A 27090-nucleotide genomic window follows, 5' to 3' on the forward strand; every position below is an offset into this window, starting at 1 on the left:
TCCAGGACAGCCAGGGCTACACAGAGAAATCTTGTCTCAAAAAAAAACAAAAACAACAACAACAAATATAATTTACTTCTAGCCAGGTGTGGTGGCATACGCCTCTAATCCCAGCATTTGGGAGGCAGAATGACTGTGATTCACTTACAATGATACTCTAAAAAATTCATGGCACCATCATAATTAAGGCCACACTGTTCAATGAAAGAAGTAGCAAATTAACCATGAAAAATCTCATCCTTGCAAGGCGAAGTTTTTACTGATATATAATCTGCATTTAAGGCTGGAGATGGTTTAATTGTGCTTTTCCACCACAAAAAGAGCTCTAGGTTCAGTCATCAGCCCTGAATAGAACGGGGCATGGTGCCACACACCGGTAATCCCAGAGACAGGAGGATCTCTGCAAGCTTTTCTCTTTCTTTAAGATTTATGTATTCTGGAGCTGGAGAGATGGCTCAACAGTTAAGACCACTGATTGTTCCTTCAGAGATTCTGAGTTCAGTTCCCAGCAACCACATGGTGGCTCACAACCATCTATAATGGGATTCAATGCCCTCTTCTGGTGTGTCTGGACAGCAACAGCGTACTCACATATATAAAATAAATCATTTTAAAAATTTTAAGAATTATGTATTCTGTGTATGTATAGAAGTGCTTTGCCTACATGTGTGTACGAGTACCACATGAGTACATAGTTTCCTTGGAGGTCAAAAGAAGGTATCAGATTCCATGGAATTGGTGATATGAGCTTGATTTTTTAATTCATTTTGGCCATATGTTTAGAAGCCTTTATACTCTTGTCAAAGTTTTCAAGACTCATCCCATATGGAGTCCTGACCTACAGTTTGAAAAGCTGAGATCAGGGCTGGAGAAATACCCCAGCAGTTAACAACAGTACATGATATTCTAGCAGAGAAATGAAGTTTGGTTCCTACCACCCACAACCTGTGGTTTCCAACCTCCTTTAACTACAGTTCCAAGGAATCCATTAAGAGATCGACCCAACACTCGTGGCTCCAAGAGAGCCTGTACAAATACACATGTACCCCCACAAACACATAACTAAAAACAATAAAAGTAAATCTGTGTTGGGGGGGAGAGGGGCTGAAGTGATGGCTCAGCTGTGTTGGGGGGGAGAGGGGCTGAAGTGATGGCTCAGCTGTTGAGGACGAATCAGATTCAGCTGACCGCTTTTCCAAAGTACCCAGATTAAGTTCCCAGGACCCAGGGGTGGCTCACAATCACCTGGAACTCCAGTTCTGGGGTTCCAATGCCCTCGTCTGACCTCTCCATTTGGGCTTCTGAGGGCAACAGGCAAGCACAAGGTACCCAGACACCCATGCACGCAAAACAGCCACACACATAAATCTTTTTTTTTTTAATGTTTTTAAATAATCATGAATTGGAGGTTAGCCTGGGTTCTGAGGCCAGTGTGAGCTAGCTTGTGTTATAGAGACGCCAGAAATGGAGCCCAAAGCCTTCAGGACACCAGACAATCAGTCTACCTATGAGCTGGCATTTCAGGTGTGTTGTGAGCCACCAGTGGTGAACGCTGGGATTCCAACTGGTATTGTCTCAAAAAGGAGTAAGGGTTTCTTAAGCGCTGAGCCATCTCTCTGGCTCCTTTAATAAATCATCTTTCTTTTTAAAAATATTTAATATTAAATTTTAAACCATGATAACTTCAAATTACTTGATAATTACCAGGCAATCTAAAGCTCAGGGACTACAATTAAGACAGCATTTACAGCACGGGTTGCACATGTTTTTCCGAAGCACTTTTCATGAACGACCCACTCTAAGAACAGGCACCTCAGCTGGTGCTTATTGTCATTTTCCAGGCTGATGCTCAAGACCATCAGCTAACAGGTGGCAAAGGTGCCACTCTCATTCAAACCTCGATACACCTTCAGGAACTAAACCAGAAGAGGTTCCATGGTACAAACGCAACGTGAGCTCAGCTCCTTGCTTGGTCACTTGAGCTCAGTGTACCAACGAGCCCTACGCCCCGCCACACCCCTGAATCGAACGTGGATCTGCGCAGACTAGTAAGCGAAGCACGAGCTGGAGAATCACTCAGCGGAGCTCTCCACCAGGGGGAGAAGGATGCATAGACCCTGCAGAAACAGCGCGAGTGCAGCCGTGACTGCGAGCGACCTTACGCACGCCCTGCTCGCACTTCCACGCATGGACCAGAGCCTTGTGGGTAGGCAGCATCTCCTGCACTTCTACAGAAGAAAGCAGAAGCCCCGACCAAGCCGTTCCAGGACAAAGTTCCTAGGAACGCGCGCTCCGCCAACTTCAAAACGCAAGGGCGAGCCAGTCAAAAGCTGGAGGCGCTAGGCCGGGCCTCGTACCTGAGGGAGGTGACTCCTCAGCAGACGCTAGACAGAGGTGGTAGCAAAGGGCCCCAGCCCAGAGTTTCCGGCCCTGCGCCGACGGCGGCTCCTCCCCCGTCTCCACGGCAACGCGACCCGCGCCGGAAGCTGCTCTGTCCAGCTTAGTGCGCTCTGTCTTCCAGGAAACAGAGACTTCTCTCTAAGCTCGGCTTCCTACGGTTTTCTTGCCCTGAAGTTTCTGCGCTTCTGAGAAGCGGGTCACTAGTTACAACTCCTGCATGGGACCGGTGTGAGACGGAAAAGTGTCTCTTTTCATTGCGTGGTGGCTCACGTCGGTAATCTCCGCATCAAACAGCCGAATCTTTAAAGAGAACTTTCAGAACAAAGTATGAAGTTTCATACTAAGAACAGTGAAAACTAGTGGGTGGGTGTCTGAAGACGAAAACCAAGGGGCAGGAGATATGACTCACCAGTTAAATGCACTTTTCATTCATCCAGACTCCCAATACCCACACGGTGGCTCTTAAAACAGCCGTGACTCCCAAGTCGCGCTCCCGTTTGACCTATATGCAAGCAAAACATTCATACTCAAAATTTTTAAAAAGATTAAACCCAAGAAATATGGGTTTTGCCCTTTTACAAATGGTAATTTTGTAATCCAAAGATTTAAAAGCAATTATTGGTAACAGTCATTTGTGGGAGGCTGAGGCAGGGGGATCCCTGCAGTTAAAGAAAACCTGGCCTAATGAGTGAATTCCAGTACCGCCTGAGCTAGAATGAGACTCAGAATGGACAAGAAAAGTGTTTAAATCCAGTCTGCTGAAATGACAAGATGGCTCCTGAGTCCTAGGACCTGAGCTCAATCTCCAGTATTCCTATGGCAAAAGAGAACTCGCTCTTAGAAGCCATCCTTTGACCTCTAGCCACAAGCCATGACCATCCATGCACACAAAAAATAAAGATAATGGGAAAATAAATCTGGCCCGACAGTGGTGACTCACGCCTATAATCCCAGCACTTGGGAGGCAGAGGAAGGTGGATTTCTGAGTTCGAGGCCAGCCTGGTCTACAGAGTGAGTTCCAGGACAACCAGGGCTATACAGAGAACCCTAAAAAAAAGGAAAGAAAGAAAGAAAGAAAGAAAGAAAGAAAGAAAGAAAGAAAGAAAGAAAAAGAAACCTGGCTTAATGGTTCGTGCCTGCACTCCCTAGCTACTTAGGAGGTTGAGGCAGGGAATCACTAATTTTAAGATCACTGTCAGAAATTTGGAAAGACTGTCTCAAAAAAGAAAGGTGTGGGGGCCAGGCGAGGGGGGAAGGAATGGTTGCAGAGGCATATGAATCTCTGTTGAATTTAAAGCCAGCCTGCTCCTCAGAGTGAGTTCCAAGATAGCCAGGGCTAGGCAGAGAAACCCTGTCTCCAAAGGCAAAACAAACAAGCAAACAAAAAAAACCACAAAGATCATTGGACTCAGGTATGGAGTCACATACCTTTAATACCAATTCTAGAGAGACAGAAACAGGTGAATATGAGTTTCAGGCTAACCTCCTCTACAAAGAGAATCCCAGGCTAGCCAATGCTATAAAACAAGATTTTATCTCAAAAGAGCCAACAAGGTCCTGAGTTCAAATCCCAGAAACCACCTGGTGGCTCACAACCACCATAATGGGATCTGACGCTCTCCTCTGGCACATCTGAAGACAGCTACAGTGTACTTATGTATAAAATAAATAAATCTTTGGGCCGGAGCAAGCGTGGCTGACCAGAACAAGCAGAGGTCCTAAAAATTCAATTCCCAACAACCAAATGAAGGCTCACAACCATCTGTACAGCTACAATGTACTAATATACATAAAATAAATAAATAACCTTTTGTGTGTGTGTGGTTTTTCGAGACAGGGTTTCTCTGTATAGCCCTGGCTGTCCTGGAACTCACTCTGTAGCCCAGGCTGGCCTCGAACTCAGAAATCCACCTTCCTCTGCCTCCCAAGTGCTGGAATTAAAGGCATGTGCCACCACGCCCAGCATAAATCTTTTAAAAAATAAAGCTATATAAAGTATACAAAATAAAATAGAGAAAAACCAACCTTTGGGGATAACACTTATCTGCAGTTACAGCTTCAAGTATTGCTAAGGTAATTAATTTCATAATCAAAATACTAGAACCCTTTTTAATTTACTATAAACTAGTCTCATAAGTAGCTTCACATATAAGTTTGATATATCCAGGGTGAGAAATTGTGTGTATGTGTGCATGTGTCTGGTGAGGGAATGTTCATGCGTGTGCAAGTGCTCTGGAAATCCGAGGCATTCGATCCCCTGGAGCTGGAGTGACAGGTGCTGGGAATCAAACCTAAGTCAGTGCAAGGGCAGTAAGTGCTGGGCAATCTCTCCAACCTAAGCACACTCTCTCCTGTGTTCTTTGCCAACATGTGTGACTTAGCTCTCTGATAACCTTGGCTGTTCCTCACCCTAACCTCCACAAATACTATATATGATGCTGTACTTCTTAATAAACTTGCTTAGCATAGGCCATCAGCTTATGGAAGACCTCCTGGTCACAGCTATTGCTTTGTTGTCTTATTTCTCTTCTCTGGTACTCCACTCAACACTTTGCTGCAGGGACTCTCATTCCTGCCAGTTTGGATTTAAAACACCATGACCAATAAACAGAAGGGTTTATTTGGAGTTTATAGTTCTAGAGGGATAGGAGGTCACCAAGTGGGGAGCAAGGCAGCAGGCAGGCATGGCACTGGAACTGAAGCTAAGATCTCACATCTTGATCTGTAAAGCAGGAGGCAGAGAGGGTACACTGTGGAAGGTGCTAGTCTTATGAAACCTCAAAACCTGGCCCCAGTGACAGTCCTCCTCCAACAAGTCCATAGCTCCTAGTCCTTCCCAACCAGTTCCAACAATAGAGGATAAGCCTGTGGGGGCCACTTTCATTCAAACCACCACACATAGTAATAATAGTACAGCCTTCTTGGTATCTAGCACTTCATAAAGTATTTCCTTTGTATAAAACCAAAGCTAGACCTAGTGGTGAATATTTTTTTTTCTGGGCAAAGTGGTGTATAAGAGTGCCAGGATCACAATAGGACTTAGGAACTAACATTGGGGCCCTTCTTGCCAAAGGTGAGAACAACCTTGACAGAGCAAGAGTTGTACCACATTCACCACTTAGCCTAGCCTGTCTTCTCCTGTTTGGCCACCTGGGAGTATGATCTCTCACCCAGCACAAGCCAGAGTACGAGGAACTTTACCTCCCACCATAAAACCAGGTACTTCTAGAGTAGTTAGGGGCTCTACACTGGCCTAGGGTGGTATCATCCTCCAGCATCGAGCCTGCCAGAAACATGACTTCATTTTCAGGGACAATACCTTCCAAATGAACTTTGATTTCCTGGCCAGTCACTTTGAGGATGTGTAGAGGGTGTATAGTTCCTGGACACAGACAATGAGCTGCATGTTGGTGAGTAACACTCCAACACTACTGTTCCAAAGATGGAATCAAGCAAAGAGTGTAGTAAATATCTTTAATCCCAGCACTCAGGAGGAAGAGACAGGTGGATCTTTGTAAGTTCAAGGCCAGCCTGGTTCACAACCAGGGCTACATAATATAGAAACCCTGTTTCAAAAGAAGGAGGAGGAAGAGGAAGAAGAGGAAGAAGAAGAAGAGGAGGAGGAGGAGGAGCAAGGCTTAGCAAGTGCCTAGCTTTCTATACAGGTGAAAGGAGGTTACAGGTGCCTCTTCTTAGTAAAGTTTTGCCTTTAATCCTAAATAGTGGCGGAGCATAGTAGCGCACACCTTTAATCCCAGCACTCAGGAGGCAGAGGCAGGCGGATTTCTGAGTTCGAGGCCATTACAGAGTGAGTTCCAGGACAGCCAGGGCTACACAGAGAAACCCTGTCTCCAAAAAAAAAAAAAAAAAAAAAAAAAAGAAATGAAAAAAAAAAAAGAAAGAAGAGGGGGGACTGGAGAGATGGCTCAGTGGTTAAGAGCTCCAACTGCTCTTCTAAAGGTTTTGAGTTCAAATCCCAGCAACCACATGGTGGTTCACAACCATCCGTAATGAGATCTGACGCCCTCTTCTGGTGTGTCTGAAGACAGCTACAGTATACTTACATATAATTAACAAATAAATAAATCTTAAAAAAAAAAAAAAAGAATGAAGAGGGGGCAGTTGGGCCTGGGGAGATGGCTCAGCAGTTAAGAGGTCCTTTCAGAGGTCCTGAGTTCAATTCCCAGCAACAAGGTGGCTCACAACCATCTGTAATGGGATCTGATACCTCCTCTGGTGGGTCTGAACACAGCTACAATGTACTCATACTCAAAATAATTCTTTAAAAAAGAATGAAAAGAGGAGAGGCCACCATTCTACAGTCCCTTAGAGAAGCCCCCAATAGAAAGTAGGCCCAAACTAGAACAAACAAGAGGGCTCAGGAAATTAGCTCTAGGTATCAATCCTGAGAGCAACTTACTTTCTTTTTTTTAAGGTTCATTAATTCATTTCATGTATATGAGTACACTGTAGCTGTTTTCAGACACACTAGATGAGTATTGGTATTGGATCCCATAACAGATGGTTGTGAGCCACCACGTGGTTGCTGGGAGTTGAACTCAGGACCTTAGGAAGAGCAGTCAGTGCTCTTAACTGCTGAGCCATCTCTCCAGCCCAAAAGTAAGTCTCTTAAGCACTGATATCATATATGTGGAACTTTTAACATTCAAGTTGATATTTCTCCCATATAAATAAGTCTTGTCCTCTTTTACAGAGTACAGGTTTTGAGTCCTTTATAAAGCACGGAATGTGGGATATAGCAAAAGTAAAACTGACTTCAAGGACAGGTTAGAAAAAGGCAATGCAGGGCTGGCATGTATGGCTTCTGATAGAGCCCCTTCCTAGTGTATGCAAGGTGCTGGGTTCAATTCTCAGCACAGAAACGGGAGGAACAGGACAAGAAACCACACAGCAACTATCTGGACATTCATACTTAAAATCTAAAGCCCAGGCCATATTAAGAGGTCATGTAGAGGGAGGTGGAGTGTTGGTTATTTTTAACAAAATCTCCATCATTTGATTTACTAGTGAAGACTCAGGAGCTAGATGCTGGGGTAAAACCCTGCTAGAGAGGCAGAGAAAGCACCCAGCTGACCTTCCTCCTCAGCATACTTCCCACCAGGAATCCTCTCTCTCATACCAACTCAAAAAAACAAAACAAAACAAAACAAAACAAAAAACAAAAAACAAACCTCCTTCAAATTCAATGTTTCTTCTTCTTTCTACCTCCTGTACCCCTCTCCACCTCTCTCTCTCTCCCTCTCTCTCCCCCTCTCTCTCTCTCTCTCTCTCTCTCTCTCTCTCTTTCTCTCTCTCTCTCGCTTCCTGACTACCTCTTACTCTTTTTTTCTTAATAATTCTATGTTCACTTCCTGTCAACTGGTTGCTTGCTCCACTTCTTGACCAATGATTAATTTTATTTAATCCTATTTATAATATTCAAGCAAAAAGCTCTTGGATTAAAGGTGTGTGCTAAGGCTGAGTCACACCACAACTAAAAACTTGTTTTTTTCCAGTAAATAACCCCATCTCAAGGCTCACAGTGTGATCAAATATCCTGCAACAGTGAAGAAATGGCTCAGTAGTTAAGAACACTTGTTCTTCCAGAGGACCCAAGTTCAGTTCCCAGTTACCCACATGGTGGCTCAAAATCCATCTGTAATTCTAGTTCCAGGGGATCTGCTACCCTCCTCTACCCTCTGAGGGCACCAGGCACACATGTGGTGCACACACATAATAAACATGCCATGTAGGGGTGGAAAAGATAGCTCAGCAGTTACACTGTTCTTGCAGAGGACTCACAAACAGTTCCCAGCACACACATGCTGACTCCATCTGGAACTCAAGTTCCAGATGAGTCACCTTCTGACCTCTGAGGGCACCAGACATGAACATGCAAACACACAAGACATGCAAACATACATATTTAAAAAGAATAAATAAAAAAGGAGTGGCGCATGCCTTTAATTCCAGCGCTTGAGAGGCAGAGACAGGTGGATTTCTGGGTTCAAGGCCAGCCTGGTCTACAGAGTGATTTCCAGGACAGCCAGGGCTACACAGAGAAACCCTGTCTCAAAAAACCAAAAATGTAAATAAAAAAAATTAAAATAAGGAAGGACACATGTTCCAAAGCTCCATAGCCCTTGCTGACAGAACCTCCCACCCCCAAGAATGTGCATGCAGGACCCTTATTAAGGGGTCTTAGTTCCTGGCCCTTAAGGTGACCAATGAATCAGAGAACAGCTGTTTCTACCTGCCCAATTTATAAATCTGTGAGCAAAATACTGGCTTAATCCTCTGGTTTGGGGTATGACTTGTTCTTTGTTTTTCAGTGGCCGCTAGGGATCTGAGGACCTTGTACACTAAGCTTGTACTCTACCACTGAGCTCTATCTTCAGTACCTATTTTTACTTTTTATTTTTAATTTTTTAAGATTTATTTTATGTGCATTAGTGATTTACCTAAATGGAGGTAGTGTGAGACATGCATGTCTAGTGCCTTCCAAGGCCAGAAGGTTGTCCCGGAACTGCAGTTGTTCCATGCAGAATCATGTAGATGCTGGGAATCAAACCTGGATCCTCATCGAGAACAGCCTGTGCTCTGAACTGCCGAGCCATTTCTACCAGCCCTGTCTCTCATTTTTTTGGGAACAGGATCTAACCATGTAGCCCTGGCTGGCCTAGAATTCATGATGTAGACCATGCTATCCTGGAGCTCAGATATGCCTGTGTCCAGGCCTCTGATGAGATGAGGCCTAGATGAGACTGACATCTAGGGTAGTTAAATATACTCAGATTTCACTAAGTGACCCTGACAACTTCAAGAGAATAATTTTCTGGGCTAGAAATTTCACTCGTTCAGTTCCAGAGTACTTCATTAGCACAGATTAGTTGGGCCTGACTGCTACTACTGTATGACTTAGGCTCTAGGTCTCTAAGTCAGCCCCTGGGAGTGGGTACCTTCTGTACTCCATAACAAAAGGATTAGCCCTATTTCTCTCAGCTTTAAGAATCTAGATCCCAAAGAAAATCTGTTGTTTTTGTTGTCTATGGTGCTAAAGATCAAGAAAGCACTCTTATCCTTGAGCTACACTTCCAGCCTAGAAAACATGGCTTTTAAGAAAATAAAAGCGGCCGGGCGTGGTGGCGCACACCTTTAATCCCAGCACTCGGGAGGCAGAGGCAGGTGGATTTCTGAGTTCTAGGCCAGCCTGGTCTACAAAGTGAGTTCCAGGACAGCCAGGGCTATACAGAGAAACCCTGTCTCGAAAAAAAAAAAAAAAAAGAAAGAAAGAAAAGAAAAGCGGACTGGAGAGATGGCTCAGCAGTTAAGAGCACCAACTGCTTTTCTGAAGGTCATGAGTTCAAATCCCAGCAACCATATGATGGCTCACAACCATTCTTAATGAGATCTGATGCCCTCTTCTGGGGTGTCTGAGCTGGAGAGTTGGCTCAGCGGTTAAGAGCAATGACTGTGGGCCGGGCATGGTGGTGCATGCCTTTAATCCCAGTACTTGAGAGGCAGAGGCAGGCGAATTTCTGAGTTCGAGGCCAGCCTAGTCTACAGAGTGAGTTCCAGGACAGCCAGGGCTACACAGAGAAACCCTGTCTCGAAAAAAAAAAAAAAAAAAAAAAAAAAAAAGAAAGAAAGAAAGAAAGAAAGAAAAAAAGAAAGAGCAATGACTGCTCTTCAAGAAGTCCCGAGTTCAAATCCACAACCACAAGGTGGCTCATAACCATCTGTAATGAGCTAGGATGCCTTCTTCTGGTGTGTCTGAAAACAGCTACAGCATACTTACATATAATAAATAAATCTTTAAAAAAGAAAAGCAGTCAGTGTTGATTCCCTACGATGTGTCTTTGCATATTAAATGTTTTCAAGAAACTTTATACATATTATATAAGGCTTCACTCCCCCCCCCCATTGCTAAATTTAATCTTCAGTACTGCTATTTCCAACTCCTAAACTAAGCTAAAGATCAATATATTTCCTAATTCTACACAGCCTCTATGACAATAGAGAATCAGGCCTAAGTGCAGATGTTTCTATGTCTGTTGTCTGTATTCTTTAGGCACAGGCCTGTAATTTCCAGCACTTGGGAAGCCCGCCAGGGTTACATAGTGTAAATCTGTTACAAAAGATAGTTTGCAAAAAAGACTTTATTAAGTCATTACAAAGGGGAAAAATTACTTTTGTTGCCAAAACTCAAAGAAAGAATGGGAAGTAGCTTTCTCAAGTAAAATAAACGATATTCAAATGCCCTACTGCTCCTGCTGGCTTTCAACTCCCCGGTTTCAAGATCTGAAAAATTAAAACCATCATGTTCAGCCTCGCTGTTCTTTACAGGAAACAAAACAAACAAACAGTATCCCTCCACGACAAAGAAATATCAATTCTGGGCAGTCCCAACAGCTTGGCATACTCCTACAGACTTGTTCACAAGTGACCTTCCCAGAGCGGCAGTTCTTGGATTATCCACTTATATCCGAATCTGTATCCTCCATCAACTTGTTTCGGCACTCGGGCAAAAGCCAGGCTTTCTATTTCCCTCAGATACTTTACTCTTCCAGATTATTCATTGAAAGCTACTCTAATTAGTCAATTCCCTTCACGTGGGATCACAGATAATTGTGACAAACTTGCTTATCAATGCACCATCTCTTATGACTAATGCCCTTTAGAGTAACTTCAGGGACAGTTTTAGCAGACAAAAAGGCGCGAAAAATCGGGCCGCTCAGAACTTTACCCTAGATCACACCAATAAAAAACAAACAGGTCACGACAATGTTCTCCTAACTGACCCCTGTCGCAAAAACACCAGCAGTGGCCCAGCCCGGTGACCGCTAGCAACTGGACAATACAGACCCACCCAGACCACCCCGCTCGCGCCGGCGTGGCGCGGGTCCCGGACAGCGCGCTGCTGGCTCCGCCCCTCATGACGCGTGGGAACGCGGCGCCCTTCCTTGAGTTGCCCACAGCAGCCGCCTTTGAGCCCGGGCGCCGGCTCCCACGGCACCGGTCGCGATCACCTTCCCGTAGCCGCCGTGCCCTTTTGGCTATTGTGGCCTCGCCATCCGGCCCACGCGGAACCCAGCGCGGCGGACAGCGCCGCCCAAAGCAGCTTTTCTGCCAGGCACCGCTGCGGACACCCCAGGTCCTGCGCGCTGCGAGGGCGGTGCCTGGGTCCCCCGCGGTGCTTGGCGGGGGGGGGGGGGGAGAGCCGCGCCGGAGGGCCGGGCCTCGGTTACGGCGGCTGAGGAGAGCCAGCCCGAGCGGGTGGGGGGGAGGGGGGCGCAAGCGCAGGCCGCGGCCAGCGACGCCGGGCCTGGAGCGGGCGCGGGGGGACGCGGCGGCCGAGGCGCAGGGCCGCCCGGCGGCGGGCGCTCCCAGCAAGGGTACGGCAAGCGCGGGGCCCCGGCCTGCGTGCGAGGACTGCGCGCTACCCCGGGAGCGCGGGCGGCAGGGCGCGCGCGGGGGGCGGCAGAGGCGCGAGGCGCGCGGGCGGCCGGCGGGCAGCAGGCGGGCCTGCGCCGGCTCTAGGCGGCCGACCTGTGGACTTGGTCCCTGCTCCCTGCGGCCCGCCTCCTTCCGTGAGTACCGTCCCTGCCCTTCTTCCGGAGGAGCCTCTAGCCCGGGGCCTGGGTGAGGGGCCAGGGGTTCGTTGGAGGAGTGGAGTTTCCCAGAGGAGGCCCGCACCGGCCCTCCCTCGCCGCGGACGCCCCTCACATGGCCACAGGTGTGGCCGGCTGAGAGAGGTGCTCTCCGGCCGGTTCCCCAGCCCCTCTCGCTCGGGTAATAAGGGGCAGCTGGTGCCATCCATTGACAAGTGACAGGCACTTTCCAGCAGCCCGACTTGCCGGATCGGCAGCCCAACCAGTCCTACCTCTACTCTACTCCGGGAAACTTCACCACCACCGCCGCCAGGTCGATTCTTGTGGGTGGCAGCGACTATTTTGGTTTCCCTTTGTATTAAAGATAATTAAAGGTTGTACCCTGAGTTGGGCCCCTTCCACTTCTGCTTTTCTTTGCTATGGGTACTCTGAATACTTCAGGTGGTTCTCTTTCCAATTTAGTTCTGGTTCATACCGTAGTTTTGGGATTTTTTTTTTTTAACTATCTTGATTTTTTTCTTTTTTCCCCTCAAAGTTCCAGTTTCAGAGAAGCAGCTAAGGCTTTGGAATATTTATTGTTCTGTTTGACAGTTTTGTGCCTAATTTTATTTTCCAGGTGCAAAAATATTGTACACCAAGAAGCCATGGAGAAAAGTGTGGCTGAAACAGAAAATGGAGATGCTTTCCTTGAGCTGAAGAAACTGCCCACCTCCAAATCCCCCCATCGCTATACGAAAGTAAGTTTTGTTTCACATGAAGTAATAATGTGTAGCTATTTCATTGGAATTATCTAAAGTGGTAGTTTTGCTCTGACTCATTGGGGACTAAATAAATTTTGTAAAGCATCTGCATTTGGTCATTTTTAAGTGTGACTACTGGGTTTAAACTGTAGGTTTTAGGTGAAAGGCTGTTGTCTCAGATCCTGTGTGAAATTTGTAGATAAGTGTTTGTACCCAGATGTTCTTTAACAGTTGGGTGATTGGTTGGCAGGGATCAGGTGAGGTTTCCAGCTCTGGGATGTTTCACAGGATCGGTGTCTTTGTATGGATGTTTTCGTAGAAGTTCAAGTCCCTAGAAGAGGAGTCTGGCTGGAGTAATTGGATTTTTAATCCTTTTTTTTTTTTTTAACTTCTTATAAATTGGATATAAGCTCACAAAAGTAAGAATTCATTCATATTTCATTGCTGAAGATTACAGAGTGGTTACCTGTCTATTACAGTTTCTGGAAATATGTTTGTATGTGGTACCCGCTTGCTTCAGCCTGAGTGTGAATTTAGAGGTGTTTACAGCTGTTTTTAAACTGGTTGTCTTACTGTCTTCTCTGACTAGAAAGCACAGCACGGTTATAGGCAGTAAAGAGAACACATCTGTGGCATATGGGCTGCTGAGTGCTTCTCAACACATTAACAAGTTGCAGGGAACGGTAGCTTAGTTCTACTTTCTCAAATGTCTCGGGCTAGAGTATATAAGTGCTCCTGAAGGGAAAGTCTTGAAGCTGCTGTGACAGGCATTATGCTTTAGTTGTGTCCTTATTTCCTTGCTATGAACACGATTATGAACGTCAGCACGGCCTATTGTCCCTGGCCTGCTGGGACACTTACTAAAGCTAGGCTACTGCCTTTACTTTTCCCTAGTTGGTATAAAGTGTCAGGTGGTGTCAGGTAGCCATTTTCAGAATTAAAGAGAGAATGGATGGTTAAATAAATGCATGAATAAGTATGCCTTGGAGGGAATATTTAATTATAACATGAGTACTTGACTCAGTGCTTTCCCATCATAGTGTTAGTGTGTTCTGTTGTGATAGGATGTTGGTTGTCAGGGTCTCTCTGTGTAGCCCTAGCTGCTCTGGAATTCACTAACGTCCATCAGGCTGGCTTTAAACGCACAGACATCCACCTGCCTCTGCCTGCTTATTGCTGAGATGAACATTTGTCAGAAAGCTTTTGAACTATGTATTTAGGCTTTCTCTTCCAAATGTAGATGCTCTCATGCTTGAAAAGGACTCCACAACTTAAACTCATTGCCTAAAACGTTGACAGGTGAATCTGAATGTATCAGATGAAGGGAATGGCTTTGAACTACTTGCAAGCTTATTTGATTTCAAATTTCCTAGCTCTTTCCTAGTTCTTGGCTTTTTTGAAGGATTCTCATGTAGCCCAAGCTGGCCTTAAACTTGAGGTGACACTGGCCTTAAACCTGAGGTGAAGCTGGCCTTGAACCCTTAATCTTCCTGTATTCTAATCTACCAAGTGCTTTACAAGAGTAAAATTTTACAAACGTAAAGCACTTGGTGCGTGTACAGTGGAACAAGTGCCATCAGCTCCAACTACTTTTTGACAGGTGTCTGTGAGTTCCAGGCCAGCCTGGTCTGCAGACTGAGTTCCAGAACAGCCAGGGCTACATAATGAGACCTGTCTTGGAGGTTGGGGACGGGGGAAGTAAGCCTCAGAAAACAGTAAGATTTAAATTCTAGGCAAAAGTTGGGAATTGGTTGATAAATTTACTATACAAAAATCATGTTTGACAATTTTATATGTACTGTCCATAAGCTTGGTAACCTCTAACAGGTGACACTTCAGTGATGTATTTAGCATAAAAATAAGAATGTCTGTTTTGAGGAAGGCATAGTTAGGATGTAAAAAGTCATTATCCATTCTTTTTTTGTTTTGTTTTGTTTTTGTTTTTGTTTTTGTTTTTTTTTTTTTTGGTTTTTCGAGACAGGGTTTCTCTGTGTAGCCCTGGCTGTCCTGGAACTCACTTTGTAGACCAGGCTGGCCTCGAACTCAGAAATCTGCCTGCCTCTGCCTCCCTAGTGCTGGGATTAAAGGGGTGCGCCACCACACCCGGCTCATTATCCATTCTTAATATGTCAGCTGTCCAGTACGTAGGTAACTGGAAGTTCTTAGCTAGCTGGCAAGGCCATAGGTACTGGGTTCTGACATTTCCTACCTTTCCAGTTCTAGCTCCCCTTTAAAAGTTGGAACTCAGGTTCTTTGACCCCCATGAGTGTTCTCCTACTTGCCCATCATGATAGGAACTTTAGCTAGATAAGAAGCCAGTCATTGCACACAGAAATTTGTAGGAGGGACCTTTAATTCAAGAAAGGTTGCTATAAAAGGATGCTAGGCTTACGGATAACCTGCCCAAGAATATGGGAGTTTGCTGAGGGTTCCCAGTGGTCCAGCTAGACAGGAGCAAGTCTGGTAGTTAGTGGCACAGCTTCAGAAAGGGGTGATACAGCTTGGGAGGAGAGGCTAAGGAGTGTTGAGTGCCACTCATGGACTGGATTACTACTTTACCATTCACTGGAATGACCTTCAGTCTGAAACTTAGCCTCTTCCCCCCCCCCCCCTTTTTTTTGGAAACAAGGTTCCTCTGGCCCTGGCTGTCCTAGAACTTGTTCCATAGACCAGGCTGACCTCAAACTCTTTGCCATCCCATGCTGGGATAGAAGGCGTGCATCCTGGTCACTTAAGCTTCTCTTAATCTTAAAATCTTAATCCTTTTCCTCTAAAGTGAAGATACTACTGCTGATCTTCTAGGGGCTTTTATGGTGAGTAAATGGGAAAGTGCAGGTCTCTAGTGTCTGGTACATATTTCTGCTAAGAACTATATGATACATTAAGCAGGCCTACTCAAAGACGGATCTCATTTTAATACCAGCTTTAGAATCAAGGCAAGTAAACGCCTTCTTTTGTTGTTTTTGTCTGTCATGGAGCCTGTATAGCTTAATGCCTACTAGGTGTGCCCTCTTCCCCTAAGCTGTACTGTCCATCTCCAGTCTAACTCGGAAGCAGATTGCCCTAAAAGTAACTTTAATGTTGGGTTTCCTTGGACCTGCTTACCGTTCTGTAGTTTTACATTGTTTTTTACCAGTTATTTTGACTAAAAGGCAAGGTTTATTTTTATTGCATTGGCCAGGTGCACAGAGGGGAAAATTTGAACAAAAGAAAACTAGGTGTTGGTGGTGGTGGTGGTGTTGTTTTTCTAGTAGCATTTTCAGTTTCCTATGCATTCTCCACTAGAAAAGTCTGTTAGGTTAGAGTGGGTGGGTATGGCTCGGTGTGGTGCTAACCATCTACCAAATTATTCCCAGCATCCCCTTTAGTAGCTGGCTACATTCATCAGTGACATTGGCCAGATTGGCTAAAACAGGTGTTTTTACCCCATTGCTGTCTTTGTGTGTGTTGGGTGTGTATGTTGCACCTGTGTGAGTGTGTAGGTAGTGACACCCATGTGTGGATATGCTGTCTGCTTTATTGTCCTGAGGCACAGTCCTTCCCTGAATCACAAGCTCATTTTTTTGACAAGCCTGGCTGGCCAGTGAGCTCATCGGATCCATTGTTCTCCATCCCCATTCTGGGTATAGCCATATTCTGATTTTTGAATCCAGGGGATTCAAACTCAACTCCTTGGGTTTGCAGAGCAAGTACTCCTGTCTACTGAATTGTCTTCCCAGTCCCCATTATTCCCTATTTTTAAAGCTGTGTTATCTTTGAGATCAGTTCCAGTGAAGTATCAGACCACTGCCATAAGAAGCCTGATGGGCCCAGCCCAATATTGATGGCCACATGGAAAGTAGGGACTGGAAGAGGAGATCAGAGATGGGCCTCCACCTAATGGCTATTGTTAGGACAAGGGCGTGCTTTAGGGAGAACATAGGTCACTTCTAGAGTGCTTAGAACTGGATGCACTAAAGTCTTGATTTTTAAAAAGGCAGACCAGGAAACCCTGTCTTGAAAGAAAGAAAAAAAAAAGCAAAACATCTTATTTATACTGAACTTGTTACTGTTAAGAATCAAAATCAGAGGCTGGAGAAGGTGGCTCAGCGGTTAAGAGCAATGGCTGCTCTTCCAAAGGTCCTGAGTTCAAATCCCAGCAACCACATGGTAGCTCACAACCATCTATAGTGAAATCTAATGCCCTCTTCTGATGTGTCTGAAGACAGCTACAGTGTACTTAGATATAGTAAAATAAATCTTTTTTTTTGTTTTGTTTTGTTTCTCGAGACAGGGTTTCTCTGTATTGTCCTGGAACTCACTTTGTAGACCAGGCTGGCCTCAAACTCAGAAATCCGTCTGTCTCTGCCTCCCGAGTGCTGGGATTAAAGGCGTGCGCCACCACACCCAGCTAAAATCTTTAAAAAAAAAAAAAAATCAAAATGAGTGCCAGTATGTGGTGGCACATGCCTCTTTTTTTTTTTTTTTAATATCTTGTTTATTTTATGTATATGAGTACACTGTAGCTGTCTACACCCCAGAAGAGAGCATCAGATATCATTACAGATGGTTATGTGGTTTGCTGGGATTTGAACTCAGGACCTTTAGAAGAGCAGTTATTGCTCCTAACCGCTGAACCATCTCTCCAGCCCACACATGCCTTTAATCCCAGTCCTCCAGAGTCAGAGGTTGGTAGATCTCTATGAGTTTGAAGCCAGCCTGGTCTACATAATGAGTTCCAGATCTCACAGTGCTATGTAATAGAGACCCTGACTCAACAGAAAGAATGAAATTCATTTTACAAAAAGAGTCATCTTTTGTCCCCTTATGCATTATCACACGTGTGGTTTTACAGTGTCAGGATGCTAATGTTGCTTCCCTGTGGGGTTCTTAGAGAAATATTTGGGTAAGGAGCTTGTTGCTCTAGATTTCTATCCAGACTTATTCATGGTCTCCTTTTCCACTGATTACTAGAGTGTGTGTCAGTATCTCCCAGATTGATTGTTTTGGGAAGCTTGACAAGATTTTTAAGGGAGCTTGACACAGCTTCCTTGTGTGTGTGTGTGTGTGTGTGTGTGTGTGGTTTGGAGAGTTAATTAGTAGCTTGTTTCTCTGCCTGGTCAAGTTTTAGCAACCTGTACAAATAGTGAAAAGTCAAGGACTAAATCCTCTCATATGTATGGGATGATTCAGAGGTTTGGTCCACAGTCTGTAAGGTGTGAGAAGAGTGTTCTCACATTCTGATGAAATGCTCAGAAGGAGCAAGCATTCCCAGCTTCAGTGGGCGGGCATCTTCATTCAAAATCAGAAGTTTTATTTGAAAATACCCATAAAGGGCTTCTTTTCACGGAATAGTTGATGTTAAAGCTTAATGAAATTGCCAGCTATGTAGTTTTAATCCCAACATCCAGGTGTTTGTTTTGTTTGTTTTTAAAGATTTATTTATTATTATACATAAGTTCACTGTAGCTGACTTCAGACACACCAGAAGAGGGTGTGTTGTGAGCCACCATGTGGTTGCTGGGATTTGAACTCAGGACCTTCAGAAGAGCAGTCAGTGCCCTTACCTGCTGAGCCATCTCACCAGCCCCCAACATCCAGTTTTAATCCCAACATCCAGGAGGCAGAAGCAGGTAGATCTCTTGAGTTGAAGACCAGCCAGACCTACAATACAAAGTAAGGCCCTGCTTTAGAGAAAGGAAGAGTAAACTATGTTAACTTAGCTAATAGTCTTTTATATGCCTTGGGACATTGCCTGAATTTCAGCTCTCTAAATCCAACAAGAAGGCTTCTGCCCACCTAAAAATCCCAATTATTATTATTACAATTCCATATATATAAAGTGTTCTGACAGGGAAATCTATGCTGGTACAAAGTAGATCAATGGTTTCTAGGAAGTGAGGGGAGAGGACAGTGAGCTACAGCCCCTGCCCTTTGATTACAATTTTAGTTAGTTTTCCTATACATAGAGGTTTCCCATATGCCCTTTAGTTCATTTACTCTATTGGCTTTTTGGTATTTTAGTACATTTGTTATGACTGAGGAGCCAAAGATACTGTTGTTACTAGATGAAGTCTTTATTTCACTTTTTTTGTTGTTTTTTTAGATAAGATTTCTCTGTGTGGTACTAATTGTCCTGGAATTCACTCCATGAACTCACAGAAATCCACCTGCCTCTGCCTTCTGAGTGCTTTTCCCCATCCCCACACTCTACCCTCCCCCCGTCCCCATCTCATTCCTAACACTTTTTTTGGGGCGGGTAAAGATTTATGTATTTGTTTCATGTATATGAGTACACTGTTACTGTTTTCAGACAAACCAGAAGAGGGCATTAGATCCCATTATAGATGGTTGTGAGCCACCATGTGGTTGCTGGGATTTGAACTCAGACCTATAAGAACAGTCAGTGCTCTTAATTGCTGAGCCATTTCTCCAGCTCCCAACACATTTTTTAAAAAAAACTAATACAGCACTTAAGGGTTGTTTTGAGGATACTATATTACATTTAGTTGTAATTATTTTTTCAGGTTCTTGTTTCTCTCTTTTTGAAAAAAATTATGCATGCTTGCATATATATGTATGGGAGCCAAAGAGGATTATATGGGAGTCAGTTCCCCTTTTACTATGTATGTGCCAGGATTGAAATTAACCTTTACCCAATGAGCCATTCACCACACCCTTGATTTTACTTTTACTTATTTATTTTTTTATAAAGCTTTTTGTAACCTATGTTAATTTGGGGTTTGTTTTTTTTTATTTTTTTTTATGAATGTACATTTGATGTTTGACTTAGATATATGTCTGTATAAAGGAGTTGAGACTACTGGAACTTTGAGTCACAGATAACTGTGAGCTGCTGTGTGGGTGCTGGGAATTGAACTGGGGTCCTCTGGAAGGTCAGCCAATGCTTTTAACCCTTGAGCCATCTCTCCAATCCCATTAATTGGAATTTTATTGTTTATGGAAGGAGGTACCTTTTTGCTTTGTGTTTGTTTTTCTGTGTGCTTTTGGGTATTTTTGGGTTTTGGTGTTGGCAGTAGCATAGTGTGGTGGCAGTGGTGGTGGTGGTGGTGGTGGTGGTTTGTTGAGACAAGATCTTACAGCCCAAGATGGCTCCAAACTCAGGCTCTTCCTTTGTAGCCTGGCTGTGTGTGGATTGCGAGTGTGCATCAACAGAGCCACTCTCTCTAATGTGTTTGTGGGTTATTTTTATTAAACTCTTTATCTCCTGGGGAAAAGCATTACAAACAAAACTCCCCCATATTGATTGATTGATTGATTTGTTTGTTTGTTTGTTTGTATTTTTGGTTTGGGTTTGTTTATTGACAATATGCATTTAAGTGTGAGGTATATTGTCTTTGGTTTAGTAGTAAAGTAGGGTTCTGAGTTCAGCATTTGGGGAGGATTGTAATAGTCTTTGAATTCTAGTAGCAGAAATTTGCAGTTTTGTATTTTCTAAATTCCTTTCCCTTTCTACTGGAAATTTTGGGTTTGCATTTGGGGGAGGTGGTGTACTAGGGATTGAACTCGGGTCTATGAATGCTTGGCAAGTGCTCTGCTACTGAGCTGTGTTCTAAGCCCTCTACTCAAAAAACCAGAAAGCTATAGCCTCTAGATCTCAAAGAGTTTCTGCTGGGTGGACAGTGACGGTGCAGGCCTTTAGTCCCAGTCCTCAGGAGGCAGAGGCAAGTGGATCTCTATGAGTTCAAAGCCAACATGGTGTGTGGAGTTCCAGGACCACAAGGGTTATACAGAGAAACAGTTTGGAGAGGTGGAGGTATGGACCACAGTAGTTCATACTGTGCCTGGAGGGGCATGCCTTTAATCCAGTACTCAGGAGCCAGAGGTAGGTGGATCTTTGTGACTTAGAGGCCAGCCTGATTTACATAATGAGTTTTAGGACAGCCAAAGCTACCTAGTAAGACACTGTCTCAAAACAAAAGAAAACAAACAAACAAAAAAAAAATCAATGATTTATAAGTGTATCCTAAATGGATTAAATTGCCTGTATGGTAGAGGTATGATGACACCATGGGTGGTTTGTTGTCTCTTAACCACTGAACCATCTCTCCAGCCCCCAGTCTCAGGTTTTGAGACAGATCTCACCGTGTGATAGTTCATGCTGTTTTGTATTCATCCTGCCTCTACCTCCTGAGTACTAGGATTGCAGGTATACGATGTCGTTCTCACCACATAGCCTGATTTTAAGAGTACAGTGTCTTCTGGTCATAGGGCAATTTGCTGTCCCAAAAATCGTTTTGAGGCTTCACACATACAACATTTTGTAGCAGGGCATGGTGGCACACACCTTTAATCCCAGCCCTCAGGAGGCAGAGGCAGGCGGATTTCTGAGTTTGAGGCCAGCCTGGTCTACAGAGTGAGTTTCAGGACAGCCAGTGATAGACAGAGAAACCCTGTCTCGAAAAACAAAAAAAGACACTTTGTGAATTCGTGATGTTCTTGTGTGCAATGATTACTGCAGGCTAGGAGTTGCCTTCCATTTTTAGCCCAGGATTTAAGAAGCATCATGCATTGTCTTTCAGAACTGAAAAGGTACCTTAGTAGTTAAGTAGTAGAAGTCACTTAGTAGTGGGACCTGCTATGTTCTGCAAAGCATTTGGAGCATTGTATTCATAAAAAAGTTAATAAATGGCAGTGTAATTTGTTTTTTATAAATGATTGTGTTCTAATAAGACGGAACAGTTTGTGGCTAATCATTTCTATAAGCAGGTATGTGTATTAATAATAGTTTATGAATACATATATTGATGGATGTACTTTGTGATTCTGATAAAAGGACTTAAAATAACAAGCAACTGAGAGTATACCCAGATCCTAGGCCTTGACTTTTAGTACCATTCCACACTTCAAGGAACTAGAGTTACTCATAGTAATGGCTGGCTCCAGAGTGAGTCAGGATGGACACAAGATAAACCAGAAAGGCGATGTTGACCATTTATTTATTACTTTTGGACTCAGTCCCATTATATAGCCTAGGCTGGCCTGAAACACCTCTCAGCCTCATGAGTGCTGGGGTTCCAAGTGTGTACTGCTGTAGCCTGCAGAAGGCAGTGATTGTTTCACTAGAGCTGTGGACATAGAGCCCACTTGAAGTTCCCACTGACAAAATCTGGAACTGTTTGGGCACAAAATAATTAAGGATATCAATGAATTAAGGACCTTTGAGTTAGGTATAGAGGTACATGTCTTTAATTCTAGTCATAAAGATAATCTTGTTTGAGCGTCTTATCAATTCCTTGATCCAATTCTAGTCCTTTTGGAATTTTAAGTCCAAAATTGTAAGAATCGTGTGAAAGCCACACCTGTGATCTCAGCACTCTGGAAGCAGGGGCTGAGCATTATTAGTTCAAAGCCAGTCTAGAGAACTTGTCTCAAATCTCTCCCTGCCTTCCCTTCCAAAAAACTTAACATAAAATGTTTAAAGTAGATGCACAGAAGAAAAGTAAATTGGAAATATGTGGCCTGAGAAATGTAGTTCAAATTTTTCATGTGATTTTTCTTTTTAGGAGGAGCTCTTGGATATAAAAGAACGTCCATACTCCAAGCAGAGGCCATCATGCCTCTCTGAAAAATATGACAGGTATGAGTGTTACTGTTAAGAATCGCATTATTGGGGCTAGAGTGATGGCTCAGCAGTTAAGCATCTGCTTTTTCAGTGGACGGAGGTTGAGTTCTTAGCACCTACACCAACCAGGTGGATCACCATAACCTGTCAACTCCAGGTTCAGGGGTATCTGACACCCCTGGCCATTGTGAACACTTGAACTCATACATACGTTTAAGTTAAATCTTCAAAGTAAATTTAAAAGTAAGTAAATAAAACTTTATTTAAATGAAAAGAATTCCATTGTTGGAAAGTTGTTGTTTTAGTAGCACTATGACTGAAGGTCTTTCAAGGGTTAATAGCATGGCCATCAACTAACCAGTACTGAAACTACAACTACAGAATGCCTTGGTTACAGTCACAGAGCGGATTTAAATCCAGGAGTCTTCATGCCAGAGTTTTTTCCCCAGACCTGTGGTTCTCTTGCTGTGTTTTCACTTCTTTAACTTTGTGCTGTGGAGAAGTTGAAGGAGGGCTTTGAGACCTTTATCCCAAAGCCCTTGTGTTTTAGGTTCCTTGAGAAAAAGCAAAGGGCTTTGGTTTGAATAAGCTAGCTAAAAATGATCTGAAAATATACAATAATACTACATTATATTTCTTTTTTTCTTTTTTTTTTTTCCTAAGGTTTATTTATTTATATGAGTACACTGTTGGTGTCTTCAGACACTCCAGAAGAGGGCATTAGATCCCATTACAGATGGTTGTGAGCCACCATGTGGTTGCTGGGATTTGAACTCAGGACCTTCGGAAGAGCAGTCGGTGCTCTTAACTGCTGAGCCATCTCTGCAGCCCTCCTATTATGTTTCCTAAGGTTACCTTAGTACTTTCTTTTTGTTGTTGTTGTGGGGAAGGATTGTTTGGGGGTTTTTGTTTTGTTTTTGAGACAAGATCTTTTTACATAGCCCTTCCTCTGTAAACCATGCTGGCCTCAAATTACAGAGATCTGCTTGTCTCTGCATCCCAAGTGCTGAGAAAAAAGGTATGGGCCAACATGCCTGGCAATCTTAGTAATTTCTTAATAACATGTGGGCCACTGTTTTTACTTATCAAGTGACATGTTTAATTTTCTTGGTTCATTGTGCCACATACCCACACCCCTAGTGCTAGGGGTGGAACCCAAGGCCAAGGTGAATGTTTTTATCATTAAGCTACATCTTCTCTCTGGACAGACTTTTAAAATCTATATACAGGCTGTTGAGAAAGCCTGTAGAATCTAGACAAGTCACCACATTGTCCTGATGGTGATGATACCTGAACAGTGGCTGTTTTGATTGGCTAGGAATTTTCATAGGTCTCAGATAGGATTGTTTTTTCATTAAAATTGTAAAGCCTCTGTATACTTCAAATTTTATTATTACAACTTATTTCTTCCCATAAAATAGAGTTATAAGCAGACATATTAGCTTTTATGCTAAAGTAGATATTGTGCCTAGTGACAGTGAAGCAGAGAGTGAGTGCTTCTTGGATGCCACACAGACACCCTAGAAGGTGGAAAGTATCTCCCTGTTGTGAGGGCTTGAGAACTGTTAACATGTTTTTCAAGTAGTGTTCATGGCTAACGGTATAAAGCAGCTAGAGCCAGTAGGTCTAATCCCCAGGAAACAGGAAAAAAAAAAAAAATAATAAGAGCTGTCTTAGGAAAAACCAGAGATTACACATGGTAGTTCTAGCCCAGTATGGTGCTGCATGCATTTAATCCCAGCACTCAGGAGTTAGGGACAAGAGGATCGGTGTAAATCTGAGGCCAGCCTGGTTGGTCTACATAGTAAGTTCCAGTCCCACCAGGGTTATATATTGAGACTCTGTCTCAAAATAACAACAAACCCAAACCAACAAAAAAAAGTTCTAGAAACATATACACCATACTTTCTAGGAGTTACTTCTGGTCAAAAAAAAAAAAAAAAAAAAAAAAAAACCAACAACAACAACAATAAACACCTCTACAGAACTTGGGAAAGATCTTTGTGTGGAGCAGTTACTATAGTTCATATAGAGCCCAGGAGTTCTGGACTGTCAGTTTCATTTGTATACAGACTCCTGTTTTTCAAGTACCTGTCGGTGTTATGTTATCTGAAACAAACCATATTCAGGTATTAACTGTTTCTGCTTTCATCTTGAATAGGGTAATTATTTTGAAGCAGCCATGGTTATCATGTAACCTAAAGAAATTTATAAAGTAGATCCTATTAGAAGTAATCTTCAAACCCTAACTAATGCTATCCTCTAACCTGTAGTGATGGTGTCTGGGACCCTGAGAAGTGGCATGCCTCTCTCTACCCAGCCTCGGGGCGGAGCTCACCAGTGGAAAGTCTGAAGAAAGAGTCAGAATCCGATCGACCTTCTCTGGTGCGCAGAATAGCAGGTAAGTGTACAAGCATTTATTAATGGTAGTGTGATTTGAAGAATGTGTTCCTGGCTGCTGGTTTCTTTCTTAGCCCCTAGTGTTTTACATATCAGAGAGAAATGTCATCAGAAACTTCATTTACCAGCTGTATTTTTCATAATGAGCAGAATAAAATCATAGTAATAATCTTCCTATAACTGTGGCAAGTTGGGCTATGTGCATTTGAATTCTAAAGTACCATTGTCTTTGCTGGTGTGCAAGTGTTTGACAGCTTAATACATGTGGAATCACCTAGACGACAAGCGTCCAGGACACGAGCAGGGATTGTTTATTTAGCCTTAGTGCTGCCTGTGAGGGATTGTCTTCATTAGGTTAACTGATTGATATGAGAAAACCTGTTTTAACTGTGGTGGGACTATTCTCTGGGGATTTATATGAAATGGAGAAAGTGAGCACACATTCATTCATGTCTGCTTCATGATTCTGTCTTAAATGTGACCAGTTGTTTGAAGCTGTTGCTGCCTTGACTTTTTTGCTATTATGGACTGTATCCTTGAACTATGAGCCAGAATAAGCCCCTTCTCCCTTAAGTTGTTCAGTACCTTTTATCACAGCACTAGGAAAATAAACTAAGACAGCTGGGGATATAGTGCAGATGGTAGTATGCTTGTCTCCTGTCTTAGGGTTTTGCTGCTGTGAACAGACACCATGACCACAGCAACTCCTGTAAGGACAGCATTTAATAGGAACTGGCTTATAGGCTCAGAGGTTCAGTCCATTATCATTAAGGCAGGGGGGCATGGCAGCATCCAGGCAAGCATGATGCAGGGAGAACTTGAGTGTCTTCATCTGAAGTCCATTAGGAGAAGACTGGTTCCCACTGGTTCCCACGTGGTTAGGAGGAGGGTCTTAAAGTCTCACACACACAGCAGAACATTGGTGGTGCACACCTTTAGTCCCTTGACTTGGGAGGCAGAGGCAGGCAGATTTCTGAGTTCGAGGCCAGCCTGGTCTACAGAGTGAGTTCCAGGACAGCTAGGGCTACACAGAGAAACCCTATCTCGAAAAACCAAAAAAAAAAGTCTCACTAAGTGACACACTTCCTCCAAGGCCACACCTCCAAATAGTGCCACTCCTTGGTTCTAGCATATTCAAACTATCACACCTACTGTGCATACATGAAGCTCTAAGTTTAATTTCTAGCACTGAATAAATTGGGCATGGTAGTTCAAGCCTCTAAGCACCCAGGAGGATCAGAAGTTTGAACTTATCCTCAGTTATACATAGTTAGAGACTGGTCTAAATGAGACCCTGTCTCACCTTCTGGAAAGAACTATTTGTGGAGGGCTAGTCGTTTATGTCTTTAATCCCAGCACTCGGGAGGTAGAAAGCAGGCAGGTCTCTGTGACTTTGAATGTTAAGACACTGAAAAATAATTAAAATAAGACAAAGAGCTGTTTGGTTTTTTTTTAAAAAAAAAAAAAGAGGCTAAAACAGTTTTTTCTTACTTGGGCTCTGCTTCAGGTTAGTTTTTTTGTGACATGCTTTTCTATTTCTTTTTCTTTCTTTCTTTCTTTCTTTCTTTCTTTTTTTTTTTTTTTTTTTTTTTTTGGTTTTTTGGGACAGGGTTTCTCTGTGTAGCCCTGGCTGTCCTGGAACTCACTTTGTAGACCAGGCTGGCCTCGAACTCAGAAATCCGCCTGCCTCTGCCTCCCGAGTGCTGGGATTAAAGGGGTGCACCACCACCGCCTGGCTTTTTCTTTCTTTTTAAAAAATAAGTTTTTATTTATATATATATATATGCACACACATACATACATACACACACACACACATATATATATGCTCCCCTCCCTCCTCTCTTCCCAGTCCTACCCTCATAAATCCATCCTCCATTGCCCCTCCCCTTCTCAGAGAAGTGGAGCTCCCCTTGGGTACCAAGCATCTAGTCCCAGCAGAGGTCTAGTAGCTACATCCTTTCCTATTGAGACCCAACCAGGGAGTCCAGGTAGGGGGAAGGGGAACAGAGATCCAGACAGCCCCTAGTCCAGTTGTTACAGGACCCACATAAAGACCAAGCTGTACATTTGCTACAAATGTATAGGGGTCTAGGTCCAGCTCCTTCATGCTCCCTGAGGGTTAACCTCTGTGAACCCCCATGGTTCTAGGTTAGTTGACTCTGTGGGTCTTCTTGTGACATGTTTTTCTTACCTTTATTGAAGTTGAATTAATATATAGAACCCTTAAATACAACATGCTTTTGATGTTCTGATATGTTTATCTGTATGAAACCCTTACCACAATCAAAATAATAAGCATTCTTGTTCTCTCATAAGTGCTCTAGTGTTTGATTTCCTCCTTTTTAACCCATCTCATTACCTTAGAAATAAA

General features: G+C 43.5%; 3 protein-coding genes and 1 pseudogene across 40 annotated transcripts in view; 1 reads left to right on the forward strand and 3 right to left on the reverse strand.

Moving 5' to 3' along the window:
- Positions 1 to 12345, reverse strand: part of Sfi1 (Sfi1 homolog, spindle assembly associated (yeast)) — a 71498-nt gene extending 59153 nt beyond the window's left edge. For 14 of the 30 annotated variants that reach the window (XM_006514900.3, XM_030246435.1, XM_011243795.2 and 11 more), the window contains exons 1-3: positions 12284 to 12335; positions 2810 to 2902; positions 2358 to 2712 (exon numbers count right to left, since the gene is read on the reverse strand). The gene's annotated coding sequence lies outside the window, so the exon portion shown is untranslated. Of the gene's footprint in view, positions 1 to 2357; positions 2713 to 2809; positions 2903 to 5719; positions 7569 to 8861; positions 9651 to 12283 lie in introns of those variants that run through there. The other 16 variants (XR_001780078.2, XR_001780077.2, XR_003949532.1 and 13 more) reach the window with 8 other exon arrangements.
- On the reverse strand, positions 5388 to 5725 carry Fau-ps2 (Finkel-Biskis-Reilly murine sarcoma virus (FBR-MuSV) ubiquitously expressed (fox derived), pseudogene 2; annotated as a pseudogene).
- Positions 10542 to 12216, reverse strand: Gm51877 (predicted gene, 51877). Its single transcript, XM_030246456.1, has one exon. The coding sequence runs from the start codon at positions 12214 to 12216 to the stop codon at positions 11143 to 11145; it is 1074 nt and encodes a 357-aa protein (XP_030102316.1). The 3' UTR covers positions 10542 to 11142.
- Eif4enif1 (eukaryotic translation initiation factor 4E nuclear import factor 1) overlaps positions 11341 to 27090 on the forward strand; it is a 42246-nt gene continuing 26496 nt past the window's right edge. The window contains exons 1-4 of one of the 9 annotated variants that reach the window (XM_006514842.4): positions 11341 to 11554; positions 12628 to 12748; positions 22258 to 22331; positions 24590 to 24717. In XM_006514842.4, the coding sequence (XP_006514905.1) occupies positions 12656 to 12748; positions 22258 to 22331; positions 24590 to 24717 (295 nt within the window). In that variant the 5' untranslated portion in view covers positions 11341 to 11554; positions 12628 to 12655. The other 8 variants (NM_001166548.1, NM_023743.2, XM_017314806.2 and 5 more) reach the window with 8 other exon arrangements.

Source organism: Mus musculus, chromosome 11 (assembly GCF_000001635.26).
Source record: "Mus musculus strain C57BL/6J chromosome 11, GRCm38.p6 C57BL/6J".
NCBI classification, from domain to species: domain Eukaryota; kingdom Metazoa; phylum Chordata; class Mammalia; order Rodentia; family Muridae; genus Mus; species Mus musculus.

What these genes read in the sequence shown, in the direction of transcription:
- Gm51877 (XM_030246456.1), bottom strand. Translation starts at nt 12,216, where the DNA reads ATGGCACCAGCTGCCCCTTATTACCCGAGCGAGAGGGGCTGGGGAACC.